General features: G+C 38.8%; 1 protein-coding gene across 1 annotated transcript in view; it reads right to left on the bottom strand.

Moving 5' to 3' along the window:
• TMEM163 (transmembrane protein 163) overlaps window positions 1–20,066 on the bottom strand; it is a 97,697-nt gene that overhangs the window by 20,035 nt on the left and 57,596 nt on the right. Inside the window, exons 3-5 of the mRNA XM_086751031.1 lie at window positions 18,669–18,712; window positions 17,444–17,535; window positions 1,217–1,313 (exon numbers count right to left, since the gene is read on the bottom strand). Of these exons, the coding sequence (XP_086607157.1) occupies window positions 1,217–1,313; window positions 17,444–17,535; window positions 18,669–18,712 (233 nt within the window). The remainder of the gene's footprint in view (window positions 1–1,216; window positions 1,314–17,443; window positions 17,536–18,668; window positions 18,713–20,066) is intronic.

The raw sequence follows: 20,066 nt of genomic DNA, 5'->3' as shown, positions 1-20,066 counted from the left end.
TTCAGTAATGCAGTAGCTCATGGGCTTTTGCTACGCTACTCATCATTGCCCACATTTCGTTGAACTGCTGAAAATAAGTTTCTGTAGTTGCCCAGCTTCTTGGAAGCTTCCATGAGAGTACAGGACCCAGTAGGTGATCTGCACCGCTAACAGTGGGTAACAAGTTGAAATTCCATTTTGGCTTTTTTTTTTTTTTTTCCAGCTCTGCCTCCATCTTATGAATAAAGTGAGGAGTTTAGGTTTCTCTCTAGTGATGTGTTGAGAATGGCACTTGGCAGGGTGAAGCCCCAATGCAAATGTCTGCACGCAATTACAAACAGACGAAAATTCACGAAGGCTGAATAAAAAGAGGTTCAAGTCAGGTTGCATATACCATAACTGAACTGATGCCTCATTTTGCTTGAACACATTAGGAAGAGTCTTCTGGGAGTGGAACATTGCCAAATGGCTCTCCCAGTGAGTAGCTGGTTTGGATGAGTAGAGCTCAGAGAAGTTAATATTCACTATTGAACGGAAGCAAGCAGGACAGAATAGAGCAGAGCTGAGAGAAAGGCTGCTGGGGACAGCTGCTCTATAGGCCAAGTAGGGGCTGGCTTTCATAACCAAAAGAAAGCAGAGAGCAGGAGAAAAGCCCTTTGTGATGCTCCATGGTGAGCCAGTTGAAAAGCTAGCTCTTTCACCCAGCATGCTCCCCTCACCTGTTTCATTCCTGCTACACGCACATGGCTCTGGAATTGGAGGCAAGAGCTGGAAAACCAAAAAAAAAAAAAAAGAAATACAATCCAAAAATACACTTTTCCACATGAAAAATAAAATACTGAAGCCATTGGAGTAGTAAACTGTGGAAGCATCCTTCTCATAAAATTCTACCACTTTCACTGAGCCCTGAGAGTTCTCCACTCTGTAAGTGAACTCTTACAGTCCTGTATAAAAGCTTTACGTGATTATGCCGAGAAAAATTTGGCCCAAAAAGGTAACCATGGCGAAGAACAGATGGGGTCCCAACTATAAAAACCCATCAAGACTGGACTCCATCACATAAGAAAAAAGTACTGTTTGAAGACTAGGACCAGTACGTGCAGCCAGGCAGGATATGCGCCTGCCAGAGCTTTGCCGAGTTCAATGTAGCTTGTGGAAAGGAAATGTTGGCCTTTCTCAGTCTCACTTGAGGTGAAGGGAATAAAGGGAACATTTTAAATAATATGAATGACCTTACCACTTCTGGAAGCACCTTCTTCGCAAGATCATGGATGGCTTTGATCACAATACATATAGATGACAGGAGGAATATGACACCCAAGATAACACAGGCTCTGGAAAAAAAAAAAAAAAAAAAAAAAAGAAAAAAAAAAAAGAGAGAGAGAAAAATAAAAAGAAATATTAAGAACATATTTGGAGTTATCAATTATCCCGCTGCTAAAGGACAGCACGCAACAGAATATTAATAATAAAAAAAAAAAAAATAGGCAGCTAAAGATAGTGACTTCAATTAAAGAGGAGAATGAAATTAGAAGTCCAGTTCCTCTCCAGTTCTTAAAACCTGGACTATACGTGAGAAGACAGGGCAGACCAGATGACGTTTCAGAGTGAGCGAGAAAGACGTATCTCTTCAGCTCCTGATAATTTATCACAGAGCTGTCCAGAGGTCTGTTTCTCTTTGTTTGTTTGTTTTGCTACGATCTTGCATTACAAATAATCAAGGGAACTTCATTCTCTTTACCAAACCAGGACAGATGTTTGGTAAATCTGGTCAATAGCATAACAGCACCTGAAACATCTGTTTCCTCCTCAAATCTCAAAGAAAAAAGATTTTACATGCAGATACTAAAAACAATCAGCAGGTTAGGTGCATCACTTCAGACTTCATAGATTGTCCAGGTCTCAATACCTAAATAAGGATCAGAGTCTCATCAGATTAGGTGCAGAATTAGACTCTCTATTCCAGTCCTGCAGAGCTTACACTCCAGTCTTGTAAAAAGCAAACAAATGGGTTAACAAAGAGAAGATAAAGTAACAGAGAATAATTAAGTTTTGCATAGGACACAGGCACAATGAGGCTTACAAAGCACATAATGCAAACCCAGAATTTCCCAGTAAAAGAGAAAACTCACTTTTGTTCAAACATACAGACCGATACTACTCTGAGACGGAGGCCTTTGACACAGTGCCCCACAACATCCCTCCCTCTAAATTGGAGAGATGTGGATTCAATGGGTGGACTGTTCAGTGGCTGAGGAATTGGTTGGATGGTCACATCCAGAGGATAGTGGTCAACAGTTCAATGTCCACATGGAGATAGGACTAGGGGTAATGGTTTTAAACTAAAAGAGGGTAGATTTAGACTAGATATAAGGGGAAAAAAAATCTAGCCCATAACCTGTGATAGAGGAAGAAACTCAGAGGACAGGTTCTCTGCAATCCTGCAGCAACAGGTGGTCATTAAATGGTAATATGGATGGGAGGAAAGTTCATCTCCCAAAACAATGAGTAAAGTTGAAAATTAGAGGGCTTTCCATTTTCCATTGCATAATTACAAGCAGGTCCCTGTTCTGCAATAGATTAATTTCAGAGATTTGCAGTTTCACTCTTTGTGCCTGGATCACCGCACAGAGAACTGTCCGGAGCCTCTTGACTGTCTTTTGTCAAACTCAAGACTTTTCAGTACTACCTTTATGTATTACTTCTGTAATATTTAGCACTGCCATCACCTAAGAAGCTTATACGACACAATCCTCCACAATAGATTCCATTGTAATAATTATTTTACTTTTTTGGATGAGGTACAGAAATACATACTAGAAGTTCTGCTCATTCACCTGGGACAAATGTAGGCGTCAGGTAATTTGAGAACTGGTCCACCAAAGTTGGCTGACTTGCCTAGAGCCATTTGCTGAGCCAGTGACAGGTTGACATAAGATACATACACTTCACGCAAGAATATGCTGACAATTCATCTGAAAGCAACACTGAAAGAAAAGCTTTTCTATCATTCCCAGCAGGCTTAAACCAACATAGCCACAAATCTGTGCGTTGAAAAAAACGGATTAAAACTTCCTTGTGCCGTTACGTATGGTTGAATGCCAAGGGTACGGGAATGAGGAGACAGCAAAGCATCATCACCTTCCCTTAGCGTAGCTTCTGTTCCCTGCGCGCATCTTCTGAGGAAAACAGGCACACTCTCTAAGGGCTTGACAGGAGCCTTGCTGGCACAAGTCTAACGTACCCAGGGAACCAGTACTTGCCCTGACCACTGGCTGGATTTGGTTCTCACATATGGTGGAGAGTTTGGGGTTATCCTGATCTCTGTAAACTCTCCAACCACCCATGCCTAACAGCAACTATTTTGCACCTTTGCCTATGACAGCAGGTAAATAATTACTTCAGCAATCTTGAGCTGCTTCTCTTATTCCCCTGATCAGTTTTACTGTGTCAAAAGAATTCACATACACCTACTTAACCAGAAATAGCTAAAAGTAGAAAGAAAAAAGGAAGATGTTAATAATGGGGACAAGGGTATTAAAAGCAGAGAAATGGAGCCTGAGGTTCGAATCAGCATTCAGTCATCATATTTAGCAAGCCTAGCATCTCCTTTATATGCTGGCTTTTGGAATCCACAGCCATGCAGATTTCATGACTAACAGCACAGTACTTTAAGTGCAAAAATACATGCCTCTTGTCTTCCTGAGTGTATCAGTGTATCTGCAAAACCACTAAAGCAAAGTCTCATTTGCCAGAAAAATAATTTCTATTTAGATTGCAAATCACGCAAAATTCAACTACAAATGTTCAAAATAAGAAACCTCCAAAAATTAATCTGAAATTGCAACTGTAGTACAGAATAGATAAATTGTAATTGGCTACTGAAAGCTTGCTTTATTTTCAAGCCATTAGACAATGAAAACTTTAATACAAGCCTGCTAACTTCCATCTGGTAACAATTACTCAACTGCTTAGTAACTAAATAGTGTTTCCAACTACACACAAAGGGTGTTAGTGCCAAGGTTGTTGGCAAATGCAATTTCATTAATAATATTCAATTAAATTAGAGCAGCCAACTGACACTCCTAAACAACGCCAAGTCAACTCAGAAGTACCCATAAAAATTAATGAAAGAAGAGTTATGCAGAAATGAGGTTTGACTGAAAACCTAGTGCAGATTTTACAGTTACCCCTAGCTTTGGGCTTTCAAAACTGCCAGACTTCATACAGCTTTCAAGCTTCAGTTACTGCTAGTTCACTTCTAGTGGAATTCAGAAATACGATTGTGTCTAAATCCTAAAAGCTAAACTCACGTCTTCAATCTAAAGCTTGCTCCTGAGTGTCCTACAACCCAACAATTTCCAAAAGACATTCTTCTGAAAGCAGATACATGCAATCCATTTACATTTATACAAACCTACAAGCACCCATTTTGCATTACACCAGTCCTGGATATTTGCACTCACACTCGTCAAAATAAGGGCAGTGTAACTGTATTACATTTCCCGTAGCTGACGTATTATCTTCTCCATTCCCTGTGCGGAGCTCAAATAGACACAATTCTTCCTTTTGATGACGAATTTTCACAACACATAAGGAAACTCGAAAAGGAAATCTATCACTGTAAACACCTGATAGTCTCTCCCTGAATCAAAAATTTGTTACTTTGCATAAGTTAATGGCTTTTAAGCAAGCAGATTTGAAAAGTACTGGGGGGTTCCATCTTCATAAACTGTCAGTTTTCAAGCTGCTATTATTAAGTTAACATTTTTTCCTCTTTTTATCACAAAATTAAACTCCTAAGGAAAAAAAGTCCAATTATTCAACTAATTTGCATCTAGCAGACACAGCAAGACAGCCTTCTAATTCATGGATTTATCCTTAATTCTGTCCTACATTTGTAACTACTTGTTGTGATTCCCTACAGGTAGTGACAAACTAAAATTCTGGAATATTTCTGCCACAGAACTAAAGACTAATCTCATCCACATCTCTATGGTGATTAATCTTCAATGTAATAAAGCAATTTCACCTTTAGCATGGCTCTTGCCACACTGACTACTCTTTACACGAGTTGACCCATTCCAGCCGAAGGGACTGCTCTTCCATGCAGGCAGCAGTCAGCCTGAAGACTGCAGACTGAAGACTCTCAGCTACCTGTTTTGTAAAATTTTATAGAAAATAAATAGCTAATAAAGTTACAAATACATCCCCAGTGACAACCTCTGCTTCCTGGAGTGAGCTGCACAGGGGTGACTGATAAGAGTTTCCCTTGTATCAGTTGACTGCAAGAGGCTTCACTTCTTAATTTTCACCCCACTATCTTTCTGGCGAATGGAAATACAGTGACACAGCACCAACAAGGCTTCACAACAAAGCTCTTGGAAATTACTCCTCTCAAGTCAATCTGCTCTCATATGCAGCAAAGGCGGTGCAACAGAATTAAGGATTCAGAAAATATTAGTGATGCATACGAACACAATCTGAAAAAAATGTCTTCATTTTCTCCCGGTAGCTCACAGAGACACTTGTTTTGGGGCAGTGGAGGGGGAAAGGGGTCTCATGTATCTGGTGGTATGTCTGTTACGTCCTGGAACCTATTTTACCACCACACTTCAAATACATTAAAATAGTCCCTGAAATGCGATTCTGTGCGGAATAAAACAAGATTGTCAGTAGCAGTCTAATTGCTTCTCAGGTTAGTTAACAGAGGATACAACTAAAACGCATTATTAAAAACCTAACCTTCTTGTCAAATACTGTGCTATTCTCCCACCTTTTTTATTCATTGCTCTATCTCAGATCACTTAATCTTTTTTGATTACATGGGTTATTTGTGTTTTCTACTACTTTTACCAGTGTGAAGAACCTCACAGAAACATAGAACAGCCCAGGTTGGAAGGGATCTCAAAAAATCATCTGGTCCAACCTTTAACGGAAAAGGGAGCCTAAGTGAGATTATCCAGCACCCTGATCAATCATCTTGAAAACTTCCTGCGATGAGGACCTTACCACATCCCTGGGTAGGTTGTTCCAGTGACTGAGACTGATTGTTCTCACTGTAAAAAAATTTCTTTCTTGTATCAAGATTATTTATCTTCTTCATTGAAAACATCGCTTAGCTTATCCATGGAAAACATTTTAATAATTTCAGCAGAGCTACAGAGACAAACGTGACAAAGAGAATCGTGAAAAAAGTAATTATAAACCATTAGTGTTTGTATTAATATTCCTGAGGTAGAAACTATATTCTCACATCTGCAAAGCTGCCATCAAAACAAGCTTCAGTTCCTCATCCAATTCTCTGGGCACTAGGATACTATAAATAAATATAATGCTCCTAATTCCTGCATACAATTCTGTACAAGAGCCGGTTTACTCTAGTTTGTTTTAATTCCATATTTTCTTGGTTGTTAAGACTGTTATCATGACATATTTTTCTAAGAGAAATTAATTTTCTACCATGGGAGCAGTGGAACAGTTTGCCCAGAGAGGTTGAGGAGCCTCCATTCTTGGAAGTTTTCAAGACCTGACTGGCTGAAGCTCTGAACAACCTATTCTGATCTCACAGCTGACTCTGCTTTGAGCAGGAGCCTGGGCTAGAGACCTCCTGAGGCCCCTTCCAACCTGAATTATCCTATGATCCTATGAAGTTTTATTCACAAAATCTTTCTCTCTGCAGGCTCTGTCAAGATCTTTCAGCACTAATGGCTCTTAATAGCCCACAGAAAAGGAAACATTAAAATCTCTACAGGCTGGTTTCACCGCCGGAGTGAAGAGGCAGTGTTAAAACTATTACTTTGCGAGGAACTGTAACTTAGCATTAAAATGAGCCGCAAGTCAGTAAGTGCAATCCGAGCTCTAAGCCCAGGAGTAATGTGAGCTTTTTCAGCAAAGCTGAGCAAATCAGTTTTATGATGGATACAGGATTTAATCTCTGAATAAACCCACTAATGAAACCTCTGGAGCGTAAGTAACAAAAAAAAATTAGATTATAGAAATAATTAATTTAATAAAAACTATAAATGTGCTAATTCTTGTTTCTCTATAATTTGAAAGGATTTTAGTATTAGTGGGTGACAGAGTGAGTATCACGTACAGAATCATTCAGAGGCAGTCATATAGCACAACATGGAAGGCAATTGCCCAGGAGGTTTTTGCTGTCAGGAGTTAGGAAAATATTTCTGAGCACACAGTATTCATTCACCTTCTAATTCTGCGTCTCTCTACACAATTTTTCTCAACTGACTTCTGCATCAAGCCACATGACAGGAACCTTTTTGTTTCTCCTCACTTTGCTGGTACCCACAAGCTTTTCTTCTTCTCAGAGCTACCTTCTCCTCCACAGCAGCCTCTGTTTGCTAGCTGTGCATCCTAACCTGCTGCCACACAAGTGAGGAACAGAAGGAATGGAGCAAGGACCATTCCTGCCACCAAGAAAAAGCATGTAAAGAAGCAGGGGAGAGACCCAAGCAGCTGTGCTAGGAACGTCTGCCTGCACAATGTCTACTGCACGCTGTGCCACAATGCCTGTTATTTTAAAGAGAGGCATCAGAACTACAATGCAGCTGTTCACTAATGTTTTTTCCTTGCTAACAAGTCTGCAATATTGCTGAGATAATTCTAGCCACATTTTCCATTGAGAACTGTGAAGACTGCAAAATCTGCCTCTGAAACCCATTAAAGGGCTCACTCTAAAAAGAACAATTACTAGCCACTGTGACATATTACTGCAATACACAGGGAAAAGATGCAATATCAGCCTCAGTCTTAAGATTCCTGCTTCTTTGTCATGCTTTACTGCTAATCTTAAGCTTCTTTGTGTCCAATTAGACAGTTACATTGCCTGTTTATTATGCAGTGTAGCTTATCTATTATCAGGACTAGTCACTGAGGAGGTCCTGAACACCAAACCGTACAGAATCGCAGCTGTTCAGAGTATTTACATCTGCCTGTTGCTGGGTGAAGAGGGAATAGAGTCACTTTAAGAAGCACTTCAAAAGGAAAAAAGTGGGCTCACTGTTCATTGCACATGTTCCATAATCCACCTCCAACTGCCAGAATCCAGATCAGCACCGTTACAGCTACTCCTTTTTCTCACCATGAAAAAAAAAAAAAAAAAAACAAACAAACACAAACCAGACTATAAAGCAAAGAGAATTCAAGTAATAGTGCAAATGAACATCGAAAGTCAATTTCTCAATTACCACATTAAAAAATACAGTGTTATCTTAAAGAACACGCAGGGGAAATGCTGTTTATATCTGAGACTCAGAATAACTATGCCTGAGATCCATTTCATGTTGAAAATGTTATAGGTCTTCTAAAATTTTTATTATCCTTGGGAGTTCAACTAGTCACTGCCGAACAGAGTATCTAAAATCATGCAGCGGAACTGGGGCAACAGTTCCATAAATAATTTGATTCTCCAGGTATTAAATATCTGACAATAAAAGCTAACAGACATTTCTACAACTCAGAGATTCTGAAAAACGTTACAACTTGTTTTTCAGTTCCTAATCTGCACAGACTGTACAACTCACTTACAGTACACCTGACTTGTAACGACCCTCCTGGGCTGTGAAGAGCTGATCAGTGCTCCTAGCCTTGTACCAGGGGATTGGAGACTCTGTCATTCCCCTGAAGCTGGAAATTAAAACCTTTTGAGAATTTCTGTAATAATCCTTCTTATGGCGATCATCAAATTCCAGTGCAGAACAGCACCATATCCCTCATTTTTAATATATATGTGTGCATGCATGTGTGTGAGAATGCTGCCTAATCAACTGCAAGTGAAGTAAAAGGAAAAGTTTTCGTAAATTAAATAAAATTTGGAACTAGCTCCAGCCAAATCTTTGCCAAGTCTACAGATGCGACACTTTTAGAAACAGATTTTAGAATGTATAAATACACACATTTGCTATTTCATATTTAATATAAAATTCTATGTGTGAGGATTTTGTGTGTGTGCATGCATAAATGTATGCATACATGCATTTCTGCCTGGATAAGAGCAAAGTTTACGATTGCTTCACTTTTGCTTGAATATGGGATAATGGATTTATGAAGAAATAATGTAGTTTAATAAGTCAGCCTAATGAAGCACCTCTAAATTTTGTATCTAGCGCTGCACCTGAATGTAGTATTTCATCTAAACATTTCAGAAGAAAGAATGGTTTACAAATTTTCATTGTGGTTAAAAAGAAACTATATTTATCCTCCTATAAAGCAGATATCCAAGCACAGGTGAACGCTAATTTTGCAAACTCCGCACTGCGTTCCACCGGATAGGAGAGACACGCATGTGCCGTGATAGGACCAACTCATGGTGGCTGAGAACTTACCAAGAGCTGCAGAGGTAGGTTTTTAGCTATTTGCAGTTTGTAGGCTATCTCCACGAATTTGACATTTTCCCAGATCATTTAGCTCTTCCATTCACTCATCACAAAAGAGATTTTCCTCCAGTCACAGAGGTTTGCCCTGAACTGTGGGTAGGTGTGGATTTTCCCATCTGTGCTTCGAGTCTCTTTCGTATGTATGGCACAGATAAAATTACCCACAGTTTTTTCAGTGTGACTGGTATGTTGGGTCTGAATTGAGAGAATTATTTTCATTCAACACTACCTAAATAGAGAGTGCTTATTCAGTCAGGCTAACCAGTACAGCAAAGCCAATCCACACATGAAAATTTAAATACAGTATACTAATACTGAAAATGAGGATTTTTTAATTCTGTGAACCAAGAAAGAACACACCCTGCAACAATATAGATCAGTACACTCTCTTATTTGAATCAGAGGAAAAGAAAGAAAAGCTAGACCTAATCTGGCAGTATGACAGCCATTTCATCCCATGAAAGGTGCTTTCTAATTCTTTTAAGCTTTGGGTACAAGAAAGAGTAGGATACGCCATGGTCCCCATATTCCATGCCCAAATGTAATACACATATAACTTCAGTAAGGCTCCCCATGACCAAACCCTGGGGTAAATATTCTCAAGTGGTGTTATCTGAACATAAGCAAGGGAGAAAAGGGGATTTTGATCCCTTTGGAAGGAGAGACTCACTCTGTCTTAGGGTCCCACCCATCATCACATTTTCTCAGTAAGAAAGAAGCCTTTCCACAAACTCCCCACATTCACCCAGCAGCCACACAAGCAGACAAGCAGACCTCCTTTACCAGCAGACATGGCTTGACGGGAGGTGACAACAGTGATGGCTCTTTACAGAATCAGCACAGGGCAGTAATAAAGGGCCATTCCAGTGACCAGTCTCAAAGCAAGAACCACTGGTGGGATGAAAACCTCTGGAGTGCTCTGAACTAGACCCTAAGCAACTGGACAAGAGACTAAAAAAACCAGTAGATTTGCAATTCAAAGAGACAATGTAGTGCAACACAGTAAGGTATCATTTAATGAAGCCATACAGCACTTTTCCCTAGCAACTGAAGAAGGATACCATGTACATATCAGATTTCCCCCATCTTCCAAAAATGAACTGCAGCAGAAAGCAAGGAGCAGGAGGACAAGATGGCAGAGGAGTATTTGTCCACAAGATACCCCCACGGACAAAGAGGACACCACAGCAAAGGACAGTTCCTTCAGGTTTACTCAATTCAGCATGGGTGCCTACCTACCATACACAGAGTTGTACAGATGATTTTATTATTACTGTTTACTTAACTCTAAATTCCAGAGAGAAGGTAACTAAGCAACTGATAAGGGTTTCTAGCCACTTCACTAGGCTTCTCCAGAGGGCACATGCCTAAGAAGATGTAAGGTTATAAAAGCAAAACTGTTCAAAAGCTGTATCCTTCTGCTCGATAAACATCCAGAGACTTGTGGCAATTCTTGAACTGCTAATACGCCTATTTGCTGCACTGCTTCATATTTACCTGAAGAAGTTACTTTAAAAACTGAACACACGGTATATTCTGTGAAAAGATAACTGACAGAGAGTACGCACCCAGGAGGAGATCACACAACCAAGGAAAGGGATTGGTACACTGGTGATTTTGTAGTCATCGGGCATTCTAAAGACTGTTGATATTATTAATATGCTTCATAAAATGGTTTTAAGTATTCTAATTCCTATGTCATACTGTTACATAGCCGTAAGTTTTACCCTTAGTGCAAAAAGTCCTAGGAAAGGGTAAGAATACCTGCGTCCCTTTCCATCCTTCCTCTCTTCATTACATATCCCTGCGTAACGGATAAGCCATAGGTCTGGATATTCACACAGTGGATTTCTAGAGTTCTCTGACAACTGAAAACTCCACTGTTCTTCTTTCATCAGCCAGGAAAATGGCACAACAATGCTGAGCATTTATAAACTGAAGATTATATATACACACGTGTGTATAGATATGTACAGACAGATTAGAAATAAGATGTACATCTTTATCAGTGAGCATAATTAAATACAGGGGTAGAGTAGCAAAGAATGTAAGAATTTTTCTGATTATTGCATCCAGCATGCTCATTACCAGTCAGATTTCTTATTTACTCCTTCCCTGAGGAGCAGTCAAATAATCTTTCTCAAAGATTGCTTTTAGCTCAAATGAAGTTAGAAATTCCTGGATTAAGCTCTTACAATTGTGCTCTTCTGGATGTCAAAATAGATGAGAACACTGGTTCATTCTTCTCGTAATTTAAGAGCCTATAAGAATCAGATCCTCAGGGCAGGCATATTTCACTTGGCCAAGGGGTTCAGCACTAGGACAGTATGAAATCCAGCTGCCACAGCTGAGGTATAATGTCTGGAGATGAAAGTTAAGTTATGGACACAGAGCAAAGTTCTCAAACAACGTATGATTGCAAAGCTGCAAAGCCTGTAAGACCTTCCCAATTCTTGATGCATTGTTTTTAAACCTAGCATAAGGTAAAAAAAGATAAGCAAAATAAATACAGGAACAGAGATAACAGAGGTCATCTTCTGTTCCAGTAAAGTGTCATCTCACCCACAATGAAAGAGCACTCCAGCATCATACGCTGCCCCATCGAGGATAGGAATGACTATTTTCTCCCTGGCAAAACCTTTCCCAGGAGCAGGTGGAGGTATGACAGATATATGCACCCTTGTCTGTCACAGTATTTCTTGTTATTTTAATATTACTGCCAACATTCTGGATGACAGCTTCACCAACATAAGAAGAAGGAAAAAAAAAAAAAAAAGAAACCTGTATCTACATTCATTATGCATTACGTCATGGCAACACAGAGCACCATGAGTTCATTAGAAATTATTTGCTCATAATACAATTTAATTTTCTTAATACAGTAATAAAGGAAAGAATAGCTGGAGTCTGACATACGTAATCAAAAGAAAAGAAGAAAATCAACAGTGAAAGAAATGTAAGCTTTCTGCTCTTGGCTTTATCCAGCATGCTCGTTATGAGTAAGGTTTCCTATTTACTCTGGCACTGGGAAAGATGTTTGAGATGGGTTCTTGGGAAACATAATTTAACTTGGTACCATCAACAAAATAATATATAATAAACACCAGCTGCAACTGTCAAGAATCACTGTGTTAAATACGCTGCAGGGAGTCAGTTTTTGCAATACCAACCATACAAGCTCAAACAAAAAAAAATATTAGCCAAAAAAAAAAACCTCCTATGAGCAATGGATCCTATGGGCATAAGCAGATACTCAATCCTGCTCTGCACTGTACAGAAATCAAGATTGTAGCTCTGTGAGGTAACAAAAGGGATACTGCTTTGTCGTCTAAGCAGCAGCATTACCCCATTTGAGCTGAGCGGGCTGCCAACTTACCCTATTAAACTACCCAGAGCAAAGTCCTGTTTTTCTGAGCAGAGGGAATCAAACAAGAGATGCTTCCTTTGTTCACAGTTTTTAGATCTTTCCAACCAACTATAAACAAAAAGCTCCATCTTTTACAGCTTTTTCACAAGGCTGTGCACTCAAAGTTTGTTATTCTGTTTTCTCAATTTTTTCTTTTTCAGTGGTATTTCTCACTTTCTCCTCACACACAGGTCCAACACCAGAATCCAAGCCCTTCATCCCTGAATTTAACAGATCAAAGAGCTGCCCTTTGGCTGTATAGCTAGTTCAAACCTCTCACAAGATGTTTTTCGAGGTCCCTAATGCTTCAGTCGTCTATTAAGAAATTAATTCTACTGCTATTTACTGGGTTTATTAATGCACATGAAAAACCGCTGTTACCACATCAATGTCAATAAAATTCTTCCTTCAACAGAATTGAGATTTGCTTTAGCAGCCCAATAAGTTATTATGTTGCTGAAGATTTACTAAAGGGTAGAATATTCAAGAATATTTGTACATTGGTTATGAAGAGCAGGAAGGGGGACCATTCAGATTTCTTTGAGCATCTTGAATAGCTGAGTAATCACTCAATGTCCAAACCACAAACCAGAAGATCATATTCAGACCTTTAACCTGATGAGCTGCTCTGATCGACCCTGCTTTGAGCAGTGGGTTGGGCTGATGAGCTCTAGAGGCGCCTGCCGACCCCAGCTGTTCCACAGTACAGCACTGCACAAAACCCTTCCCATGAATTAAGGAACATACCTGGCCCAAAGTGCACAAGTACTGGCTCTGCTGTATTTTTACAGTCTCTGGTTTATCAGCTACATTTCAGTATATTCCCTTCTCTTAGTTGTTCCTCTCATGAAGAAAAATCATGAACTGCGAAAACTATATTTTGGTTGTAAATTTTCACCTTTTGTTGATATTTAAAATTATTTCTCAAGTTATCACAAAATGGTTTGGGTTGAAAGGGATCTTTAAAGGCCATCTAATCCAACCCCCCTGCAAGGAGCAGGGACATCTCCAACCACATCAGGTTGCTCAGAGCCCCGTCCAAACTGGCCTTGAATGTTTCCAGGAATGGGGCACCTAGCACTCTTTTCTTTCTTGGATTTCTTGATGATTTGTTCAGTACCTCTAAGCTTCCTGCACGTTAATTTGCAACCCAGCAGATCCTACTGAGCAAATCAAGCTCTCATGATCTATGTACTCTGATTGTCTTTTCAGATATCTCTAGTCCTTATCGATTTTTGCATTGCCTCAAGACCCACAATTGTTTCAACCACTCTTATAAAATACATTAAAACGTAGTAGCCTGTTTTTACGCTCTTTTACTTGACTGCCAAAACAGAAAGATGGTGAAGTGAGAAGCCATCCAAAAAGTACCAGTAACAAACACATTAAATATTCATCCCACTCCTACACACTCTCTCATTAATGAGCCAGTTTGGCAGAATCAAGCAGTGTCTCAGACGACCTACAATCTTATAGTGGTTTATATCCGATCTTGGTGAATATTCATTATCTTTTCAAAGGCACTTGGTATATTTAAAAATAAAGCATAAAAAATTTATTATAATTTGATCATAATTTAAGATATACCTTGAACATAACCAGATATATCTTTTCACAATGACTTCAGAAAAATTCTCATCAATAGAATACTTGCAAAGCCCGCCAGCTTTAGCTTCTCAGGCCATCAATATCAAAGAATTTTCAAGAAGGGCAAATTGCAAAGGTAAGTTAAAATATATGTTGCAGGTACTACATGTGAACCACCATGAGAATCAATAAAGATGTACACTGTATAACTTTGGTCATACGTACACTGAAAAAGTACCTTCTCATTTTGCCCCAGAAAACGAGAAAAATCAAACAAACTACTAAAAACAAAATCCATTAAACAGAGTTAAACTCAGCAGGACAAATTTTGATGATAGTTTCAGCACTACAATTCCCCTGAAGTCAAATGGAAATGCACTGGTTCAGCTTAGCAGAACTTGGCATAGCAAGCAGTTTTATACTGTTCATTCTGAGTCCCAGCCCATGAAACGTGGCATCTTTAACTTCCATGTGGCTACATCTTAAGTAAGATTACGCAGTTCTTTTACATCTTAGTATTTTATTCTAAGTATTTGTTTCATAGCACATCATGAGTCAGGTTGTATTCTCTTTTTCTGAGGTTTTGATTTTCATTCTATCTTTATGTTCTCTCTCAATGATGTCCAACAGTTAGGACCAGATCTAACATTACCCTTCCATGAGAGGCTTTCTACTGATTTCAACAGATTTTGGATCAGTCTCTTGCTGTCAAGTTTATTAAACAGCAAGTTTTATAAATTTGCAATACATAATTAACTGGTGATTCCACTTGGCTTTTGACAAGGAGCTCAGATCATTTTTAGATATGTTAGGATACACAAACAAATGTAGACAGACTTAGAAATAAAGAACTAAACTGAAGTCACTCCAGCCCACCTTCCTCTGGTAAACAGTAGTAATGTTTTTGCAGAAAGACACAGTTTTGCACCAGGCTCCCACACTAAGGCAAGATATGGCTCGGCACATGGAAACGGGAATAACACACAGCATGAGCTGAGCACCTCCATGAATTTGCACCCCACTGTCCAGGAGTCTGAGAGCAGACTTCCCCACTGAGGCAGTGGCACTGAGAAAACAAGGACTGGGAAAGTTCAGGTGTAGCTGTAGGCACATATGAGGTAAAGATTATTCACAAGGTAAGAAAGCAGCCAGGAGGAGTCATGCAACATTTTCCCAGCATAGAAGAAAAATAATGACATGCAATCTTTCAAGTGAGAGATGGATTAAACACAACAGGAAATTAGAAATGTGCCTCCCTGAAAAATCTGACACAGTAAGAATTGCCTTAAGAGACATAACCATCTTTTTGCTTGTCAGTACTATGGTGATTCTCCTATCAATTCCAGAAATGGAGAGATAACCAGACTGCCGATCCAGTGATTCATATTCCCAGCATATGGCAACGTTCTTTCATTCAGTACTGATCTCACCACGTAACCTTAGCTGTCTTCAACTAGAGGGCATAGCAAGTAATTCATGGACTTAATTTAGCCTTATGTAAAGCAGAGGGATTATATGAAAGCAAATTAAAAATGAGCATAAAAAGCAGGAAAACATGTTTGCTACTTTGCTTGTTCACTTTGCTGGCTTAGCCACAGGGATACGTTGATTCTTCTTTTGTACTAGGATTTATTTGTCTATAAAGTACTTTACAAGGTTCACTTGAAAAAGCTCAGCAGAAGGAGATTTCAAAAATATGTTAATTGAATGTTGACAGGAATCTCTGTGGACGCCCACAAAAGCAAGATACTCAGGAAATGTCTGTTAAGATCTCCAAATTTGTGCAGGAAGACTAATTTTAATCACATATTTCTGGATTTATCTTTATGAATCAATGCCACATCAATCTTCTATGGCCTTTTATTCCAAATTGTTATGTATGGAGCCCTGCCAGGAAGGAACTCGCAGCACTGGCAAGCTGTTGCATGGGCCTGAGTTAATGCATGTACAAATATTGCCTACTGGTTTCTTAGTTTTTGGGAAAAGACTATAACACAAGTTATAGCCCCCTCTGTGTGGCTTTTTTTTTTCCTCTTCATTGATCCTACCAGTTACGCAAAAGCTCAGTTTCATCAGGCTTCCCTCCTTGTAGGAGGGACTTCATTAAACGTGTAAAAGAAGAACAACTTCATTATGCCCCTTTATTGTAAAACTGTAGCCCATTCCAGAGGACAGTTGAACTACCTTCAAACAAGCCAGATGGGATACTGTTAGCAATGGCACCACAGAACAAAACCAAAGCAAATAAATGTTTTGCAATTCTCCATCTAGATGTACCTAAAATTTGAGTAGGAGGTTAAAGCCTTCTTTACGCACCAGCTGGAACAATTCTTGAGTCAATCTCCACCTGATCTTTTCAGCTACCACATGCATTGCACATAGCAAACATTAAATATGCTTACTTTTCAAGCATACACTCTTCTCCATAAAGACGACATGCAAGTATTTGATACACTCTCACTTACCAAAACAGCGATAGCTCCATAATAAAAAGGATGTGTCTATCTCTCTCTTTGTACAGCAGTTAAAAAAACTGCACCACCCTATTATCATATCACTAATACAGGCTCAATCTTATCAGATGTTCTGTAATCTCAACTTCTAATATTATCACTAGCAGTTGAAGTGATTTACATTCAAAGAGAAGGGGTTTATATTCCAATCTTGTTAAAGGAAGAAGCACAAATATAATAAAAGCATCAATTTTAAAAACATACTCCAGTAAGAACAATAGCGTAAGATGCAAAATATAAGATTTACAAATCCATTACAGACTCCAAATACAGTTCATTTGTTGCAGATGCTGCAAGGAAGGAAAAAAAAAAAAAAAAAAATATCACAAATCCCTACCAATTACTATATTGGCTAAAAAGAAACTGAAAATCACAATCACATAGAGCTTTGCCTAAGGAAAAGCTATATGTTTGGGACCAAACAGTAAGTTGGCAGAAGGAAAGAATACTTGCTGACATGACAAAATGTTTTTTGTCAAAGCTCTGGAATCTGTAGCATCACAGCTTGACAGCAAAAGCTCTGCAGGCCTCTACCAAAGCCAAAAGTAATTAAGTGTACTTACATGTACTCCCTGTGTGCAGAATGCACAGCAGCTGCGTTGCTGTAACGCCACAAAACTATCGCTGATGACAAAACATCCAGGGTAGCATCAAACTGAAAGAGACACAGAGTCAATTGTTTTGTGGCCCATTAAACGTGCCCTGAACTAACAGTAATGCATTTACTATCCCGCTGCACAAAGCATTTTCAAATAAATCATTTTACTGAAAGTAGGATTTACATTTATTAAACTGAATATCACATTTTTGCTACGTATAATGATACAACTCAGAGCTCAGGAAGTCAAAGGATTATAACTTTTTATTTGCAATCCATCACTTGCAGAGAAATTTAAATAAAAAACAAAACAAAGCCTAACACACAATCAGCCACTGTGGCACCACAAGAGTTAAAACACTAATATGATTCTTAAGCAAAGAGTCTGAAAAAATAAAAGTGTTTGGAAAAGCCTGTCAAGTATTCCTGTTTCCAGTAAATTCACTAATTTTCTGGCATAGAAGGTTTTGTTGCAAAGCAAGGAAATGTTAATTTTTTTTTTCAAAATCCCACAGTATCCACATTTCATACTATTTTGTACCATCAGCAAACCTGCCACGCTTGTACATCCAGTAAGTGACAACGTGATGTCAGGTAACACCAAAAACCAGACTTGTCCCATTGTAAGAACTTTCATCCTCAAGTCAAACTTTCTACAGAGTCAATCTAACCTTCACATTTGAAAACAATAGCTACATTATTTGAAATTTGTCATTTTGCTTGTCATTAGGAATTTTCTGCTCTGCCACTAGTTGGGAAAGTCACAGCAGCTACTAGAGAGAAAAGCTGTCATCCTGAAATCAATAGGAGTTTTACCATAGACTTCAACAGGAAAAAAGTCACGCAAAGTTCAGAAGGGAACTTCAGAATTTGGCTCAAGTTCAACAACAGAACTGATTAAGCTGAGAGATTTTGTAGGAAAAAAACATATCTACTGGATAATATATATCAATTACAACATTTAAGTATTGGTATTTAACACTAGTACAAGACTTACTAGTCAGAAACCAAAAAAGTATAACGAAAGGATCTTTAATATCCTTTCCAAAGTATGACTTCAACAATATTATTTCAAATTCATCATTGACTTTGCCTATCTTGCCATGAACTTACAATAAATACAGTATTTCATGTTGAGAAAAAACCCATTAAAAAAAGTTAGATAATATTTGAATTGTATCTCTACTTACAGCAAATCCAAATGATGATGCACTGTATCTCATTACGGAGACAGCTAAAGGAAAGAAAATATTATTTAGAATCATTTTAAATCTTTTTTGTATCCTTTCTTCTTCTCTCGTCCGAGAGCTACAAACTGGTTTCAACACATGGGCTTAGTTTCACCCAGTTTCCACTAGAATGACCTGACCAACACTTTAAAAAGGTCTACAAGAAAGACCTTGCGCTGCAGAAAATGGTTACGTCACTTGAGAGATGCTTTTCCTTCTTCCAAAATTATAATGGGGCAGACCTTAGCGCAGCATTCAGAAACAGTCTATTTATGAAACACGCTGCATTTCAGATGTAGCTTTGAGTAAAAACAGGTTGAAACCACAATTTCAAACTCTCAGAAAACCTTACATGTCCCAGAGTGCTCCTTGCTCCAGCTAGGCACAAAAGTCCACCTGAACTGGCTTCACAGGAAATTATGTGGGCCCACCCAGACTTCTTCACTGCCATCTTTTTGACAAAAAGCCAAAGGGTAATTCACACAGCCCGAAGAAATGTTTCAAATTCCATCAGATCAGTGATTTCCATAGGAAAAAAAAAAAAAAAAAAAAAACCAAAAACACTAGCAGGAAAGATTTTGACCAGCTCTGATTTTGACCGCATACTGCCTCCAAAAAATAAACGAGACTCTAAAAATGAGCTAACATCTAGAAAAAAACCTATCATTTTTATAATTTGACTCTATGCATCTTAATTCTATCACAGAGATAGTTCCCAATTCTAGAAGGTACTGTGCAAGGAAAAATACCTTTCGGTAACCCAGAGGAATACCAGGGAAGAAGTGGGCAGCAAGAGAAGAGGCCATCACTTGGAGACGGGACTTCACCAAACCGCAGTTCTCGCAGGCTAACAGGAACACTATGGCTATGGCAAGCTCTCAAGCATTGAGCAGCTCTCACTTTCATGCTGTGTTTTGTACACTGTCAATGAGAACAGGACTAACTAAACCTGTGCTCCCTACATAAAATGCCCAGCGCTCTAGTTCCAATACTAAGAGGTCTCGGAATCAAGCCTAAAAGGATTTATTTTACTTCTCTTTTATGAACAGTTATTAGATAACTTACTAAGAAAAATATATTTTTGTAAAAACAAAAATATTTGAACTAAAAAAATCCAGACTCATCAATGACTCTGTCAATCTTAGGCTGACAAAACACAATATCTAATTTTCAGTATTCTAGCGTTCATTAGAACAGCTTGACAGAACAGAGCTGCCATGGTTTGAATGTTCTTTTCAGTAATGGCAAGCTGCAGTCCTGTGGCACTTACCTGGATAAACAACAATAAAAATCTTGGAAAAAATAACTCTTTTCTTACTAATCTAAGACCTAGCTGCAGCCACAAGCACGCCAGATACC

The sequence above is a fragment of the Chlamydotis macqueenii genome, chromosome 6 (assembly GCF_036417535.1).
Source record: "Chlamydotis macqueenii isolate bChlMac1 chromosome 6, bChlMac1.mat, whole genome shotgun sequence".
Lineage (NCBI taxonomy): Eukaryota > Metazoa > Chordata > Aves > Otidiformes > Otididae > Chlamydotis > Chlamydotis macqueenii.
Note: the sequence above shows the minus strand (reverse complement) of the source record. Positions and strands in the feature narration are given on the sequence as shown.